This window comes from Magnolia sinica, chromosome 16 (assembly GCF_029962835.1).
Source record: "Magnolia sinica isolate HGM2019 chromosome 16, MsV1, whole genome shotgun sequence".
NCBI lineage: Eukaryota > Viridiplantae > Streptophyta > Magnoliopsida > Magnoliales > Magnoliaceae > Magnolia > Magnolia sinica.
In genome coordinates this window covers 65,940,417-65,959,441 of record NC_080588.1, presented here as the reverse complement: position 1 = coordinate 65,959,441, position 19,025 = coordinate 65,940,417, and the positions used below count along the sequence as shown (strand labels likewise).

Here is a 19,025-nt window from a genome sequence, read left to right as displayed (position 1 = left end):
CAAGGGACATATTTGTAGGTTTTATTACTAGGATTAGGAAGAGAAAAATATGAAAATTGGAAATTTAAGGTTCATAAAAATTGGACATTTTGGATTTAAGGTTTTTAGAAATTGGAGAAAATAGGAAATTGGGGATGTAGGGTTTAAGGTAGGGTTATGGATGGGGAATCAATGGGTTTTAATGGAGGAAGCAATGGAAAATCAAAGGATTGAGCAGTTGTCCATATGGTCAGCCTAGGGGCTCACACGCATGAGTCGTTGGTTAGAGTTTTTGGGTCATCAATCGTTGATTTCGATTGGAGTTAAAGTTGGACGATGAAAAGTTTTTTTATATATAAAAAATAAATAAATAAATAAATAAACGATGATTTGGATGGTCTCAATAAGAAGGGAAGAAGAGAGATAAAGTTTTTGGAAAAATACATCTTTTGGATTATAAAATAAAAGAGAAGTAAGATGATAAATGGAAGCCTCGCACCTCCATTGAATGGGGAATTGAATCACACCACATCTAAGATTCAAATCACATAGAGTATTCTTCATATCACATGAAGAAAGCTTATTTTTTTTCAAAATAATGGCATTAGGACTTCACACACCCATCTTTCTCTTTTATAGTATTAGAAAAGACCTTTTACAAAAAGACGCTCTTAGATAAGATTCCCAACATAAAGACGCATAATAAATTAAAAGGTGTTTCTAACTCCCTAATCTCAACACAAATATAAGGCATACCAAAAATAACGAAGCATGTAAACAATCTAAACAACTAAACTATTTCATGGTCCATAGGGGTCCACAATCAAGATGTCTAATGATGATCTAACGGTTTGATGTGTTCGTCAAGCTCATATATACAGTCCACGTGTATCTTCCTAGTGTGGGGCCTTCAAATATGCATGAACATGCACGCGAGATCTTTAACGTTGCTAGGAATGTGAATTGGGCCAAGTTAGCCCCATGTAATAATCATCTAGATATAAGGAGACTGGCTCAATCCTCATTTGGTATGGTGCTTGGATATCCTCATCAAAAGGAGATGTAGATTTAACAAAGCTTGCATCCATCTTCTCTATTTAGCACAATCGAGGAACTCCCACTGAATATGATCATATGCTTTTTCAATGTCGAGTTTGCAGACAATCCCCGCTTTCTTTTGTTTAAATCGGGAGTCTAAGCATTCACTGGCAACGAGTGCGGAATCGAGAATCTGCCAGCCCGCAACAAACGCCCCTTGGTTAGGCGAAATGACCTCCCCCACACAAAATCGAGTGGCCGGGATCTTGGCAAGGATCTTATACGGGCTTCCAATCAAACTAATTGGCTGAAAATCTCTTACTTCTACTTTTGGAACAAGAGCTATAAAGGAAGCACCATAATCCGGCCTAAGAGAGTCTTTGGCGAAAAAGTCATTGATGAAATCCATCACCTCTTGCTTCACGGCACTCCAAAAGACTTGAAGAAAGGTAATGGGATAACCATCCGGTCCTGGAGCTTTGTCCCTGGCTAAACTGTCTACTGCTCCCTTGACTTCCAACTCTGAGCACTGAACTTTGAGGGCCACAGCCTGCCCTTCAGAGAGTGTAGCAAAGGCCAAAAAATCAAGCTAAGGTCTGGCCCAATCTTCCTGTGACAGGAGGTTTTCATAGAAGCCTACATTGCTTCACACACTTGGGCCTTTTCTTTTACCCTCTTACCATCCAATGTAATTGCTGAGATTATGTTGCTCTTGGCCCTAGCTGAAGCTTGGTTGTGGAAAAACATGTATTCCTATTGCCTTCTTTAAGCCACACTGCCTTGGACCTCTGGTGCCACTTGATTTCTTCTTCCTTGAGGCGCTTGCAGTATTCCTGCAATAACTCTCTTCTTCACACTTCCTCCTCCAAGGCAGGTCCCTCTTCCTTCAGATCGAGAGTGTGGATCTCGTCTAGGATGTTTGAGATTTGAGCTTCCCTTTCCCCATAGACCTCCCTGCACCACTGTTTGAGCTTTTCTTTTAACATTTTAAGCTTGTGGTGGAGCTGGGACCCCACACACTTACGGGGCGTTTGGAGCATGGAATTAGATGGGATTAAGTAGGATGGAATTGAAAATACCACCATTTAAATCCCACACCATGTTTGTTTTCTTCAACAATTGCTAGGTTTTTATGCTTTGGAAAATGAGCCGTGTATTGAGAAGGGTCATGACGAATCCATTTGAAACATAGGATTAGCAGAGGCTTTTCAATCCATTTGAAATTTGAAATATAGCAAGCCATCCCGCCCATGCACAGTGCGGATCCAATTGATGAGTACGTTGCTGTCAGCAAATTCTGTGGCTCCCACCATGATATATGGACTATATCCATACCATCCATCCATTTTTCAAGATCATTACTTGACTAGCCCCACAAAGTCATTCACATCTAGCCAGGCTAATTCGAAACTGAATGGCTTTGGCCCCCGACCTTCTAACTCGACATCAAGGTGTCTTGGTCTGTGTTCTTTCCAGCCAAGACCTTTAAGCTAAACAAAGGAAATCTTTCCAGCCAATCAGGAGGGACCTGCTGTCTGATCCTAATTTCTACGAAAAAGAAAAAATAGAAGTTTTTCCACCAAATAATTGCAAAATGTGACAAACTTTGGGATTTTGTAGGTTTTTCTTTTTCTTTCTTTATTTCTTCTTCTTCTTCTTTTTTTTTTTTTTTTGAAAAAAGAGTGGATTGTGATACCGCTAGTATCAAATGCTATCATCGTTACATTATAACTAATAATAGCAATATTTTGAAAATGTCACGTTGTATAAATATATAGGCAATATAATGCGATATTTAGTAATATTTTTGTCAAACCCGAAAATCCAGCCACTCTTGCCTGAACTATTGATACTACAAATGCAGCTCTCTCACATTGGTGTGTATTTGAAATGCTCACATGAGAACTGGTGAGCACCTTTAGCATGTGATGTGGGCTCAAAATCTGAAAAATCCAGTAGGTGAATTACCTCATGAAACCCCAAAGGCTTAAAAGTTAGTTTGAATGAAAAATCTGGTATGCCGTGGCAAAGTAAGAAGAAATTCCTCCCTTGATTTGCCTCTCATTTTGCTATGGCCTACTAAAATTTTCAATTAGGCTAACTTTTGGGTCTGGAGTTTCATGAGTGACTCATCTAGTAAATTATTCCGAATTTGTGTCCATATAGCGGGTTAAAAAAAGTGCTCACGAGTTCCCATGAGAACTAGTTTTGAATTTATGTCCATATAGCGGGTTAAAAAAGTGCTCACAAGTTCCCATGAGAGCTAGTTTGCATCTCTCTCTCTCTCTCTCTCTCTCTCTCTCTCTCTCTCTCTCTCTATATATATATATATATATATATATATTCAATAATAACAATAATAATAATCTGTTAAACCCATGTGAAATCATGCCTAAAACATCTAAAAGTACTTGATGAATCCACTTAAGTTTTAGATACGGTTGAAACTTGGTGTAACCTGGTACACACCATAGATTCTCTGGATGTTGAAACTTGGTGTAATCCCTCATCCACGTGGTAGACACAATAGATTCTCTAGATGTCTGAACCACATCGCAGTGGACCTATAAATAATCATGAAGTTTTCAATGGGTGGACATCTACTCTCAATTGTTTTGTGTGATGTGGCCCACCTAAGTCACGAATTGGCCTGATTTTTAGGCCCATGGCCCAACACGGAAGGGTGCATCTAACTAATGGGTGGATGTCCCTCACACATCACGTGGGGCCCACAGTGCTCGACCTCATGGGAATACCTTTTCCAATAAAATGTGTAGCCTTTGGATGATGATATATATAAACTGGACTCCACGGTTGGGACAGCTTAATCTGAGTAACGTGTACGCCACATGCACAGTTCTAAGTGCTTGGGGACCCAGGCCGTCGTTTGGATTCGGAACTGCGTTCGGCGTATCACGAGAATACTTGCTGATCACGCATGGCACGTGTGCAATATTCAAACCGCTCGAACTATGTAAATGTTCCGTTGCAGTAAAAAGGTCGGCTAGTGGACCATACATATACAGCAATTGGGAAGCGGATTGTGTACTACTCCCACCGAGAACTAGAGATGGACGGTCCTGTCACGGGCACTGTGAGGCCCACCGTGATGTGTGTTTTATACACACCGTCCATGCATTTTGAAAGAACTAAGCCTAAAAGAGAGGTGGATTTAAGGCTTGAGTGGACCACAACACCACAGGAAGCAATGGTGATAATGATGCCTATTGTTGAAACCTTCTTAGGGCCCACTCATGCCGTTTATTTTCCATCCCAACTGTTGAAGGGAAAACATAAATATCAGCTTCTTCTAAAACTTCGGTAGCCCCGCTTGAGGTTTTCAATGATAACCGTTCCATCCCCACTATTACTATTTCCTGTGTTGAGCTATACTCAAGCCTTATATCTGCCTACCTTTTGGGCTCATGCCTTAAAATGATCACGAATGCTGTTAATGTGGGAATCGCAGTGCAAGCTGATTGGGAGAATCGAGAATTCATCTCTCACATCTCTTTGAACGTCCGTCGCCTCTTCGAATTCCTAGTTCAGTTCGGTATGTATGCAGTATACTATGTCTCTATTGTATAAGATTCCTGAATGTTTGTGTTTTTTCTTGTTATGGTTGTTTGATCTGCAAGCGGTCGAACCTGGTCGGTAGCTGAACGGTTATTATGCTCTTAGTTTGTGAAATTAACATTTCTTGATCATCGATCTTTGAATTGGCACTCTTTAGGGAAGTTCGCAGTTATGTGATCTTGGTCCGAGGATTTTTACAGAGTGTCCTGCAGACAGACCCTTAGTTTGTATGATACAGACAGTTGGGCTGATGGACGGAACTTTGGGTGGACACTCTCTCATAAATATCCTGGATTTGTGACATCCCAGCACTGAGATTGGTGTCCTGCACATAGACAGCTAGTAAAGAATACCAAGGGCCCCCATTCGGTGTAAAGGATGAAGATTGGATAGCTTGGATTTGCTAGAGTCTGGAAGATTTTCATTGCATGGCTTCCATGGCTATCATCAGTTTAGGTCACCGGACCATGGGGTTGCCTGAGCACTCTGTACATATCCTCTGGCTGGGGGTCATATAATTCTTCTAGTGGTTTTTTCTTATTGATTTTGAAAGTTGAAAGGTTTTTGGATTTGTGCACTTCACTAGAAATGATTTTGAGATCATAGGCAATTCAAATTTTTGTATGAAAGACGGGCAATGCTGCTCTTCCAAAATATGTGGCTTGATGATTTTATTTTGAGTTTCAAATGGGAGAGGGAGGTTTTAGGAGGGCTTAATGTTTCGTAATGATATTTTGTAAGAGGTTTTAGCCAGTTGTCAAACTTTTGCCAAAACAGTCATGAAAGGATTTCTAAAGTCGACCCAAACGTTTGGGACAATTCTTTGATGACGATGATGTTGATTTAGTAAGGGGAGTTATGCAATGCTTGTTATTGCTTAGGCAAGAATTCCTTATTGGTGGAATCAACTTTTCGCCAATATGGATCATTTATCTCACATGCACCACTATGGATGGCGGGGACTGAATTCCCTTCATAAAACAAAATCATCTGAGTAGTGGATTTATTCCTGGTGCATAGGGACCAATGGCTATATTGTTATGTTAGGGGGGGGGGTTCACTTGTATCTCAGTTACAAGCAAAGTTTCCAGAAAACTGTAGGGGTTGGAGGTGAGAAGTCACTTCCCTATTGGTGATTTACAGGTCCAAGCTCGAATTTTTGAAACAAAGGGAAAAGGGGGAAACGCGCCAACAACCTACCTGCAACCACCATTACAACATCTGCAGCAGAGCAGCCATTGAAGAGGGGAAAGAGGATTTCCAAATCTCTCTCTCTCTCTCTCTCTCTCTCTCTCTCTCGTCAATGGGCAGTTGGGTTTCATGCTTCTTCTTTTTCGTAATTGCATTTGAATGGCCCCAATTCAATGAGACTGACCATCTGCTCCACCTTGATGTTTGCTCTATATATTGACATTGTTAGTTTTGCCTACTCATTTTATGGTGTGGGCCCAAAAATGAAGCAAATCCAAATCTCAGGTGGGCCACACCACAGGAAACAGTTGTGATTGAACATCCACCATTAAAAAATTCATAAGGCCCACCGTAATGTTTATTTTCCATACAACCTATTAATGAGGTCACACAGACCTAGATGAAGAAAAACAACAAATATCAGCTTGACCCAAAACTTTGTGGCCCACAAAAAGTATTAATGGTGGGTATTCAATCACCATTGTTTCCTGTGGTGTGGCTCAACTGAGATTTGGATTTGCTTTATTTTTAGGCCCAAGCCATAAAATGAATTGGCAAAACTTATGGATGGTGTCGATATACAAAACAGACACCAAGGAGGGCGATCATTCTTTTTATGGGCGTGGGCTGCTTGACCCATCTGTACTTTTTTTTTTTTCTAAAACATTCTCTTTGCATGAAGGTGGCCCATCTGGTAAGTACGCCAGCCTAATTTTTTAGTATGTTCATCATGGCCCTTTGAACCCTTTGATGGGTAAAGAAAATGAAGTTTTCGAGTCCAAATTCCTCAACCCCATTACATGGGTTTTGCTTAAGTGGGGCACGTGGTTTTAAATCATTTAACCATTAGTCAATAGATGGATCAGGCCCCCAAAATCATCTTAACATTAGTCAATGGATGGATCATGCCCCCAAAATCATCTTAACAATAGTCAATGGATGGATCATGCCCCCAAAATCATCTTAACATTAGTCAATGGATGGATCATGCCTCCAAAATCATCTTAACAATAGTCAATGGATGGATCATGCCCCCAAAATCATCTTAACATTAGTCAATGGATGGATCATCTAACTTAACCCACGTTACATGCACGCATTTTTTTAATGGAACCATAGTCGGCATTTAAGCCATTTGCAGTTGGTTTTAGTTCTTCATTCCCCATGTATAGCCAATGTTGTCAAATGGCATAAGTGATCCTATTGGATTGCGTATGCCTGATTGCTTATGCGATGCGATCGCACAACCTTTTTTAAAAAAAAAAATTAAAATAAAAAATGAAAAAAAAAAAAAAATTGAAAAGAAAGGAAAGTATGCGATCACATATGCCATTATGCGATCACATATTACCCATATGGCATATGTGACCATCACATATGCCATATGGATGGCATTATGCAATTATGCAATTGCTTTTGACAACTGCGTTCGGCGTATCACGAGGATACTTGCTGATCACGCATGGCACGTGTGCAATATTCAAACCGCTCGAACTATGTAAATGTTCCGTTGCAGTAAAAAGGTCGGCTGGTGGACCATACATATACAGCAATTGGGAAGCGGATTGTGTACTACTCCCAGCGAGAACTAGAGACGGATGGTCCTGTCACGGGCACTGTGAGGCCCACCGTGATGTGTGTTTTATACACACCGTCCATGCATTTTGAAAGAACTAAGCCTCAAAAGAGAGGTGGATTTAAGGCTTGAGTGGACCACAACACCACAGGAAGCAATGTTGATAATGATGCCTATTGTTGAAACCTTCTTAGGGGACCGTCCGTCTCTAGCTAGGTCATGGTGGGAAACGGATTGGCTACTCCCCCTGACACCAGCCAATGGCTGATGGTCGGTGCTATGTGGGCCCCACCATGATGTATGTGTTTCATCCATGCCATCCATCTATTTTTAGAGATCATTTTACAGTATGAGTCCAAAAATGAGGTGTATCCAAATCTCAAGTGGACCACATTATAGGAAAGTGTTGAATGAGGGTTAACCATTAAAAACATTTTGGGGGCCATAAAAGTTTTGGATCAAGCTGATCATTGTTTTTTCTCTTCATCTGGGCCTGTATGACCTAATCAACAGATTGGATGTCAAATAAACAGTATAGTGGGCCTCAGGAGGATTTTAATGGTGGATATCCAATCACTATTGTTTTCATGTGGTGTGGTCCACCTAAGATTTATATCGCTCTCATTTTTGGGATCAAATATAAATTGATCTCTAAAAATGGATGAACGGAATGGATGAAACAAATACATCATGATGGGGCCCACAGAGCACTGACCATCAGCCACGGAGCTGATGGCAGGGGGAGTAGCCAATCCGTTTCCGTCATGGTGGGGATATTACCCAATCCGCGTCCCGTAATTGGACGGTTAAAAAAGATTGCGGCTGTCCATTCACGCTACATCCATGGCTCTGTGAGCACAATCGAATGGGACAAGGCATTGATGAGATGTCGTTATCCAATCTGCAATCCCAGATATATGTGCCAGATGGCGACACGCAGAATCAAGGATTTGCGGCAACGAAACACCGAAACGGCATACGCATCACACATTGCTACCAAGCATGCGAACAGGATCCCTGCCATTCATCAGGTGGGGCCCACCACGGACATGACCCGGCTCCAATATCAGGTGCCCACTGTAATCTTAATATCAACAAACCATTGCCCTTTCTATAACCATCCATATTCCTCTAAACGCCTATGACCCACTTGATGAATTGAACATCGCGATTCTTGGGCCCAGGGCATGTCACAACGTGAATCGTCACCGCAGCATTCTCTGGGCCACGCACATGCTCGCAACTCCCTTTGCGAATCCAAAACGTGCGAGTCCCACTTGCGCATGCTGATTGCTTATGCGATGCGATCGCACAACTTTTTTTCTTTTTTTCTTTTTTTTTTTTAAATTTAAAATTAAAAAATGAAAAAAAAAAAAAAATCAAAAAGATAGGAAAGTATGCAATCGTATATGCCATTATGCGATCACATGTAACCCATATGGCATATGTGACCATCGCATATGCCATATGGATGGCATTATGCAATTATGCAATCGCTTTTGGCAACATTATTTATAGCTGTTTATTATTAATATTTTTAGTTTCCTTTCAAATGCTTATATTAAGTTATTTCTCCACATTGCAAATGTTTTGAGTTCGTGGGTTCACTTTATGTCTTACGTGATGATTGTTTAGCTTAAGAATTAGCCTAAATATTAATTTAAATAGGCTTAACAAAATGACATATTTAATACCAAGCTTTCTTATATGATTATAATATTTTGAAACGATTTCTTACTCTAAGCTTTGCTTAGTATAGATATACAACTTCTTACTTATAATTGACTTACAATTTATTCAAACATGAAAACTTACCTGTTAGTGACTTATAGCTTACATCCAAATAAGATTACCTGTGACTTTCACATATCGTCACAACATAGAGAACTTACCGGCATCCAAACACCCTCTTAAACCATCCACATCCATTTGCAGGCCAACAAGTGGATGGCTAGGATTTTCTTACAGGGATTTCTTTGCAACATAGCTCGTCCATGGTGGGGATGAACAACGTGAATCATTGAAAAGGGAACCCCACTTATGTGCAAATGTAATGTTGACCCCAAACGGAAACGCTATTGTTGAGCATGGTATATTTCCTCTCTTGTTCACAATTTGTATGATAATATGTTGGGGTTTCCAAGGGATGAGCAACAAAATTGGAGGCATGATTTCCTTCTTACTTGTGTTGCTTGTGGTGCCTAAGTAGCTCTAGCCCAGGCAATGGACCAAGTCTATTCGCCTTGCTGCTTACGCTACTTGCATGATCCAACAAAGTGACATTCTTGCCTTTGAAACATGCTATGGACTCGTGCTTTTGCTTCCAATTTCTAGCTATTTATATTTATTAGCATTTTGAAACAAACCCTTCCCCACTCCTACACCCAAATCTGGTATCGCTTCACTTCAGGCTTTGTGCAACTATAGGTGAAATGACTTAGACTTCTATTAGGACCAATGACTTCAATTTTGGGAAAAAGAGAGAAACATGCTCACCTTTTGTATGCATTTGATTTTGGGAAAAAGAGAGAAACATGCTCACCTTTTGTATGCATTTGGATTAATGCATCTATTGTACGATTAGTGTGACCATAGGAGATGCAAATGTTACTCTTTTTCTTCCCGTCATTGGTATTCTCAAGAAGGGACTAGAATTTCGGCTGCAACATGAGAAGTACAATTATCTCTTTTTTCTACTTGTGAATATGTTTCATATCCTTCTTGGTGCTTATAAGCATTCATGCCACTATAGCAGTTGGATTTACATGGTATTCCTTATTCATTTTTGTGCATCCTTCCTGTTGGATATGACAATTGCCTCCCACTTGTTTTCCAAAAACTTGCAAGAAACTACCAATATACATGACTGTCCCAGTTAACCAACAGATACCATATGCAAAAAGATCTAGTTGATTGTCCTCTAGCTTCTTTGTCCTTCCTTTAACTTTTCTTTTCTTTTCCCCATTTTTATTTTTTTTTAATGTTTTTTTTTTTTTTTTTTGAACATTGATGATTTTATTGCAAAAAGGCAAAAGCCAAAGAATTACAAGAAAGACCAAGAAAAACTAGTTAGAAACCTACCCAGCTATCGGGAATCTGAGAAGGTGCTATATCCAAAGATTCACCTACCCATTCCTTAACAAGATCTTTGGTGTAATTACGAACTTCCACAATATTTCACTTCCGATTCCTGAAACAGCAAAGATTATTTTCGACTATATCGACCAGATTCCAGCTAGCAAACATAGATGCCAAATCTTCTTCCCTCTCTTCCCTTTACCCCCACCCTGACATGCTAACAAGAGAGCTTCAATGGATCCTGGCAAGACGCAATGAATGCTAAACAATGAAAAGAAGTATTCCCACATCTTTCTTGCTAATAGACAATGCATAAAGAGATGATTAATTGATTCCTCATCTTAATAGCATAGGAGATGGACATTTGGCAAACTCATATTCCTCTTCTTCAAGTTGTCGATTGTGAGCACTTTGTTCCTACCCACTAACCAAGCAAGAGCGGCTAACTTTGGCAGAGCAATATTTCCACACGTGTTGTGTGATTTACCCCATTGGCATTTGAACCAACACTGATCAAAAGGTATAACGATTTAATCAAGAACTTACCGGACTTATCGTCCAACCACCTCTACAAGTCCCTATCCAAAATCGATGGGCGAACTTTACTCAACATTTCTAACAAAATCAACAGATCCTCAAATTCTGATTCATCAAGATTTCTCCTACAAGGGGGAACCCAAACAACTTCATCTACCTTCAAATTAGCTTCTGACAAAATCATCACTAAGTAGAGCTGTACACGAGCAGCAAAAGCTCGGTAACTCGCTCAACTCGAGCTGAGTTCAAGCTGATTTTTAGAGCTCGAAATGAGTTCGAGCTGAGTTCAAGCTTGACGCAGCTCGACTCGACTCGACTTGAATAATACTCGAACTCTGCTCAACTCGTGTACAAGGTACCCCTTTTGAAAAGTACCCCGCCCGTGCGCCCAAACCCTCTCTCCCAGTCCTCCCTCTCTTCCGGCGGCCAGCGAGTCGTCCGTCCTCCCTCCCTCTCTCTCTACTCTCTCCCTCATCTAGTCATCCTCACCTACCCTCTCTCTCTCTACTCTCTCCCTCACCCTCAGCCTTCTACCCGCACCGCACGGCTGCCCCTGTCGGCTGTCGCCCGCACCTACGGCCCTGCCAATTCGGTGTTCCGTCGCCCCTGACGGCTGCCACTGCTCGAACTCGAAACTCAATACTCAGCTCGAAAACTTGAACTCGAAATAGACTCGAACTCGAACTCGACTCGAAAACTCTGCTCGAACTCGGCCGAGTTCGAGCTACTATTCCAAGCTCGAAGGCTGAGCACAAGCTGGGACTCGAGCAGTCCGAGTCGAGCACGAGCTGGGCAAAGCTCGGCTCGACTCTACTCGTGTACACCTCTATCGCTAAGTGAGGGAAAACACCTCTCAACCTTTGATCCCCTAGCCAAATATCCTTCCATTGAATAATTCTAGAAAAGGAAAAAAAAGGAAGACCTTTATCCAGAGGCAATTAATAAAGGTGTGTTGAATGTGTTTATCAAGTTCATGATAGAATACATAGGTTTTTCTCAGAAGAAAACATTAGGCCAATCGGATTATCAAATGGGATACACTTAAAGTGAGATATTTTGAATGGTGTATATTATTTTTTATAGATTGACTCACCTTATGATTGGATCCACTATATTGTTGGTTCTAATAATAATAATGTTGGTGTGCATTTGTTGGATGGGTTGGATGGGAGGCACATACCACGTGGGCACATACCACGTGGGCCCCACAATCTCGATTCTCCACTTTGTTGTAAAGAAAAATAGAGGGCAGTAATGTATTTTCTGCTCTGGAAAAGCCATGCTTAGGAATATCTATTCCTCAAGGCATCATTTGGTAAAATCCAGATCCCAAGGAACTTTGCAGTAAAAATCCCATGAGGATAATCTCCACTAAGAATTGGAATTAGGGGTGTCAATGGCCGGGTTAGGGCTGGGCCAGGCTCTGTCCAAGCCCAGCCCGTGTTTTTCAAACTATTCCCAGACCCAGTCCGGGCCTGTGATGGGGTAAAAACGTCCAGCTTGAACTCGGCCCAGGCCTGTGACAGGCTAAAATAGTCCGGCCTGAACCCGGCCCGCAAAACATATGCAGGGCGCGGTCATGCCTGAACCCGGACCCAAAATCTATTTTCAACAAAGGATTCACATGAAATTCCAAATACTTGTTCAAAATCCCAACCCATGAAATCAAGATATAACCCCACCAAACCCTAGCAATCGAGCACCCACGGAATCAAAATCCCAACCCATGAAATTCCAAATACTTGTTCAAAATCCCAACCCATGAAATTCCAAATACTTGTTCAAAATCCCAACCCACGGAATCAAATGGAATTTGAGAGGAGGGATGGGAATACCTAATGAGGAGCCAAGATGTTGGGATGGTAGAGGGATTGCTACTGCTACAAGAGAGCTTGCTACATCAAGGCATGCTGTTTGAGCCTCTGTTGCTGCTGCATTTTATTAGGCTCTAAATATTCCTGGTGATATCCGCCCATCTCTGCCAGCAACCCATCTCCTTCGGCTGTCTTTACCTCACCCCTGAAACCCAAAACTTATTTTATTTTATTTTATTTTATTTATATGGAAGTGCATCCATAGCTATCCTAACCCAAGTTAAGACAAGGAGTTGTCAGCCAAACCGAGATGTTGACTGCATATTACAAGCCTGGCAACATTCATCAAACTCGAGCAGAAGTTCAAACCTCACCCAGACACCAACATCATGGCAATGGTGATGGTATTGAAAGCTATTAGTGGAAGCCTCATGTATTGGGTTGCATAGATGAGCCCAATCATCTGCCCCTTGAGTGACTTTGTCCTGCCCCTTGAGACTTCAGAAAAGCTCCACCCTATCGGAGCAAGGAATCGATCCTCATTTAGTATCACCAAGGCATTTGAAAGAAGCAGGAAACCTTCAAGCAATGTCCACAAGCCCGTTCCCTAGAAAGATCGAAGCAGCCACTCGCTTCCACCTCCACCCAACCACTGGATAGAGCTTCCAACTAGATTGAGGAATCACTGCAACGTTAGAGAGAGAGAGAGAGAGAGAGAGAGAGAGAGTCTTGGAGGAAAAAAGTTTTAATTAACATTTAAATTTTTTTAGAAATAATCGAGTCGGGCCGGGAAGCCTGGCCCAATTAATATACAGGCTCATATTTGAAGCCTGAACCCAGCCCTTGCACCTGAAACTCCAAACCCAGCCCGAGGCAGGCCAGGTCTGCAAGCCCGTCAGGGCAGCCCAGCGCATTGACAGCCCTAATTGGATTACCATTTTCGTTTGGATGATCATATCCTCTGTCAGGATTTGAAATACCTTGTCTTACATGTTTTATTTCCTTGCATGTTTGAGCAGTGATGGTTGGTATCAGTTTCTATATAGTAGGATGGTTCTGTTTCTTTTCACACTAAGCATTTTAATCACGGATTGATTCTGTGAGAAATTATGTGATCCTTGGTTCCAGGATATTCAATGTCTTTGGGTAGTGAGTTTGTACAAGAGGGTCCCATTGTTTGGTTATCCATATCTTTGATCTGATGGGAACCGCTAGGCTGGACAATGACCCGTAACTCTCTGTGGTTCCTGGATCCTACCCTTCCTATCTTTGGCCTTTGTTCCACTAGGTGTGGATGGTTGCTGAGCCTTTTCCTCTTTTATTCACTGTCCGCTTGCAGGCCGACAATCAAAGACATAGGATTGTCCCATCTAGGATGTTTGTGGTCCATGATTAGGAACCATTAGATAAATGTTTTGGATCATCAAACCATGGCCTTGAATAACTTCAAGAGCCAAGGAAACTATACATATCCTTTCCTCTAGATTCTATAATTTGGATTCCAACAGGTGAGGGCAAGGGGAATCCATTCATCAACAAAAAACAGAAGCAAGGGGACGGCTCAAAAGGATGTGGGGTTATTAGTGAGAAAAGACTTGATGATCTATGGTTTAACTGAGGATATGGTCCTTGATAGTGGAATGTGGTCCAACCCGCTTATCAGTTCAATGAGATCTCTACACCCAAATCACAAAGAAATGAACACGTATAAATTCACAAGAAATATTTGAGTAGAGAAGGAGAAATAACTTTATTGATATTCAATACTCGAGAAAACTCAAAACTTAGAGAATGTGTATTGCCTACCTCCTACACCACCGCCCCTTTTATAGACCCTAAAAGGCAATCTGTATGAATCTTTAATGAAAATTCCGAACTATTAGATTGATTTCAAATTGATATATAGTTTATTCAAGATAAGAAAAATGCCACCAACAAAGATTTGGCCTAAAATAGCAAAAATAAATCCTTTCAAGTACTCCTAAGATCTTCAATCATATCCTCCACATCAGCTCACCCTTCTTCCACAAATACCAAGTGTGATCTCTGACATTTAGGCCCTAAATCTTGCAACAAACAATCCAAAATCAACACATGCTGGGTCCTTCCACTGGTCGTGGGCCTACATCAGAATGGCGGAATAGTATTCATGTAGTCCGCCTCAAGTAGTTGGGAACTTGGGATACATGATAATGAATAGGTAAGTGGGTGAGTGCTAAGTAAAGATGCCTACCAATTTGACATTCATTTATGTGATCGGCAGCGGCATGGATCACCTATCTGTTATGTCATTCTGAAGCAATGAGCAAGTTTCTATTATCCTAAGAAGCTTGCACCCCTTCTATCAACCATTATGTAGTTAATCTTAATCATAACAATGCTAGCTTTAACAATGCTAGCTTCTGGGTTCATGCCCATAGCTTAAATGGTAGTACGTCTTCAGTGTCTTGGGTTCAAACCGATCTTATGGTCTGAAAAAGACAATGATGGATTCTTATGGGATTTAGTCACTTATTGATCAACTATTCTTATGACAATTCCATTATTTTCCAGAGGCTACGACAAAGAGCAAATTGGCATCACTGAATGAAAAGCTTGATATGTTGGAGCGTCGTCTAGAGCTGATTGAAGTTCAAGTTGGCACAGCATCAGCTAACCCCTCTGTTTTCAGTTGAAGTCTCTAGATGCCCGGGTAGATGATATATATAAAGGTAGATGTAACCAAGTTGAGTTACTGTAAAGAATAAATAGCCTGATCTGCAATCCATTTGGAGTAGGGTTATTAGGGTTTATTTCATTTCAAATTTTGTCACAGTTATGATTATTCAAGCCTCGTAGCTAATGATCATGTTATTATTTTTGTATCTTGTTCATGAGTTGAATTCAAGCACATGCGTGATTACACCAATATCAGTCTATGTGGCAGTGTTTATTTTATTCATTGTACTTCAAGCAGCTGCCTGGTTTGGAATGGTGCAACCTGGTCAGACCATTGGTTGGACTGGACCACCAACAGAAACAGTTGTCTGGTCGGGTCTGCCTACTCCCTTGAACGGCATAAACTGAGAGAGTTTTGAATGGGACTTGCAGGCTGGAGTTGCGCACCTCAAATGTGTGACGCACTTCACGGTCAATTCCCTTCACTTCACGGTCATTTTCACGCATTTCACGTTTAATTTGCTTCACTTCACGGTCATTTTTATGCATTTCACGGTCAATTCCGGCGATTTCGTTTAGATTCACGGTCATTTCCATGCACTTCACAGTCAATTCCCCTCACTTCACGATCATTTCCATGCATTTCACGGTCATTTCGCTTCACTTCACGGTTATTTCCATGCATTTCACGGTCAATTCCGGCGATTCCGTTTAGATTCACAGTCAATTCCCTACACTTCACGTTCATTTCCATGCATTTCACGGTCAATTCGCTTCACTCCACGGTCATTTCCATGCATTTCATGGTCATTTCCAGCGATTCCGTTTAGATTCACGGTCATTTTGATGCACTTCACGGTCAATTCCCTTCACTTCACGGTCATTTCCACACATTTCATGTTCAATTCGCTTCACTTCACGGTCATTTTCATACATTTCACGGTCAATTCTAGCGATTTTGTTTAGATTCACGGTCATTTCTATGCACTTCACGGTCAATTCCCTTCACTTCACGATCATTTCCATGCATTGTACGGTCATTTCGCTTCACTTCACGGTCAATTCCTGTGATTCCGTTTAGATTCACGGTCATTTCGATGAAATTCATGGTCAATTCCCTTCACTTCACGTTCATTTCTATGCATTTCACAGCCAATTCGCTTCACTTCACGGTCATTTCCATGCATTTCACGGTCATTTCCAGCGATTCCGTTTAGATTGACGGTCATTTTGATTCACTTCACGGTCAATTCCCTTCACTTCACGGTCATTTCCACGCATTTCACGTTCAATTCGCTTCACTTCACAGTCATTTTCATGCATTTCACGGTCAATTCCGGTGATTCTGTTTAGATTCACGGTCAATTCCCTTCACTTCACGGTCATTTCCATGCATTTCACGGTCATTTCGATGCAATTCACGGTCAATGTCCTTCACTTCACGTTCATTCCATGCATTTCACGGTCAATTCGCTTCACTTCACGGTCATTTCCATGCATTTCACGGTCATTTCCAGCGATTCCGTTTAGATTCACGGTCATTTCGATGCACTTCACAGCCAATTTCCTTCACTTCACGGTCAATTCCACGCATTTCACGTTCAATTCACTTCACTTCACGGTCATTTTCATACATTTCACGGTCATTTCGATGCACTTCACGGTCAATTCCCTTCACTTCACGATCATTTCCATGCACTTTACGGTAATTTCCATGCATTTCGTGGTCAATCCTGGTGATTCCATTTCATTTCACGCTCAATTTCATGTTTGCCCCGCTCAATTTCATGTTTGCTAAAGTAGCTTCTCCTATCCCAAAATCATATAGGGTACGATCAAGTAACTAATTTTGGTTTAAAAGATATTCTTGTTAAATGAATAAAGAAATAAATGAAAAAAAGAGAGAAATTTTTTTATATGTGCTTATATATACACATTTATATAAATATGTATTAGAGAAAATTGTAGGTAGAATAAAGTTCTCCATGTAAAAAAAATTTTAAAAAAATTTGCATAGACTTGTTATAGCTACGGTATAATCCGTAGCTATAGGTAAAATCACCTTTGATACATATCGAATACTCTTCGATATGTATCGAAAATTGCAGGCAAACTTGCTGTACAATTCTGGACCTTGTTCAATAATATCGAAATACCTTCGATATATCAAAGTACATATCGAAATACCATCAATATATATTGGAGGACATATTGAAAAAGCAAGGGCTACGGTTATGGCTACGGTTATAATCCGTAGCAATAGGGGAACCCAGCTTTCCAAAATCACATTTCTTTTGTGGGTCCCATCATGAGGTCTGTGTTATATCCAAACCGTCCATCTATTTGGCGAGCTCATATTAAGGCTTGAGACGAAAAATAAGATAGATCTAACTATCAAGTAGACCACACTGTAAAAGGCAATGGGGAATTGAACGTCTACCATTGAAACCCTTTTAGGGGTTATAGAAGTTTTGGATCATTATGAAATTTGTTTTTCCTCTTCATCCAGGTCTTTGTGACCCTATGAATGAACTTAGATGGGGAGGATTTCTCACAAACATCACAGTGGGCCCCCAAAAAGTTTTATGGCCCCCAAAAAGTTTTTAATGGTCGACGCTCATTCAACACTGTTTCCTGTAATGTGGTACACTTGAGATTTGGATATACCTCATTTTTGGTCTCATACCATAAAATGATGTGGAAAAATATATGGACGGCATGGATGAAAAGCATACATCATGGTGGGGCCCACAGACCACCGACCATCCGCCATTGGCTGGTGGCAGGGGGAGTACCCAATCCGTTTCCGTGAAAGGAGGGGTATTTTCATCCTCAAATTCGTTGTCCGTACGAGCAGGTCTAAGTTCCCAAACGAAGTTTGTATTGCTTCATAAAACCTGCTGGATAAAAGGTGGGGTCCACAGTCCCAAATTTCTCAAAGAACATGCATGCCTACAAACATTCAATTCAGTGAATGCATACGCCGTTATAGGGTGCATGATCTACTAGTTCCCATTGTTGTTTCCTTGATCATATCAGATGGATTTATGTACATTATTAAGAGCTGTATGTGAAGTAATGATTATAATTTCCACTCATAGCATGGTTTCAATGATTGCTTTGCTGCTTTATCTTAGTTTTTGATTTGAATTTGAAAGTTTTTGCAGTGAGTTTTGGAAATAGGAAGTCCATAGAATGAAGAAGAAAAGCTTGCTAGAAGTTTCAAGTTGCGAACTCATGTCCCAGAAGGAACCCTATCATCATTTTATCAGTACATTTTCTAGTTCAGTAGCAATGTTTCAGTGGGATTTTTCCATTTCGGTATTTGAACATATGACATTTGAATGATATCGTAAGCATAGAGTAGATTTATGCCTTGGGTTTATATGGTTGTGTGTGATATGTGTTAGCATGTGGATATGGTTATTAGAAGTGAATTACATGCAGTTGGATGATGTTGCCATCTTATGAGGACTGAACACCTACATTCGGTGGTATGTTAACTTCCCCCACTAGTTAGGACCCATTTTCTCAAGTATTTTCGCCTGAAAATGTATTATAATTTCACGGTGAAAATT

General features: G+C 40.8%; 2 protein-coding genes across 2 annotated transcripts; one reads left to right on the top strand and one right to left on the bottom strand.

Annotated features, from left to right (window-relative positions):
• Positions 1-4,452: 4,452 nt before the first annotated feature.
• LOC131228903 (protein BRICK 1-like) lies at positions 4,453-15,650 on the top strand. The gene is made up of 2 exons (XM_058224743.1): positions 4,453-4,570; positions 15,343-15,650. The coding sequence occupies exons 1-2, from the start codon at positions 4,453-4,455 to the stop codon at positions 15,462-15,464; spliced, it is 240 nt and encodes a 79-aa protein (XP_058080726.1). The 3' UTR covers positions 15,465-15,650.
• LOC131229813 (uncharacterized) lies at positions 13,123-13,727 on the bottom strand. Its single transcript, XM_058225853.1, has 2 exons — positions 13,653-13,727; positions 13,123-13,396 (listed from the first exon to the last, which is right to left on the bottom strand). Exons 1-2 carry the CDS (start codon positions 13,725-13,727, stop codon positions 13,160-13,162), a joined length of 312 nt encoding a protein of 103 aa, XP_058081836.1. The 3' UTR covers positions 13,123-13,159.
• Positions 15,651-19,025: the final 3,375 nt, after the last annotated feature.

Bases quoted from the DNA above. Each gene is read 5' to 3' on its own strand.
- LOC131228903 (XM_058224743.1), top strand. From the start codon at position 4,453: ATGATCACGAATGCTGTTAATGTGGGAATCGCAGTGCAAGCTGATTGG. The intron at 4,571-15,342 runs GTATGTATGCAG...ATTATTTTCCAG, and splicing joins CGAATTCCTAGTTCAGTTCG to AGGCTACGACAAAGAGCAAA.
- LOC131229813 (XM_058225853.1), bottom strand. From the start codon at position 13,727: ATGGTAATCCAATTAGGGCTGTCAATGCGCTGGGCTGCCCTGACGGGC. The intron at 13,397-13,652 runs GTTTGGAGTTTC...CGATCTTTCTAG, and splicing joins CCTGGCCTGCCTCGGGCTGG to GGAACGGGCTTGTGGACATT.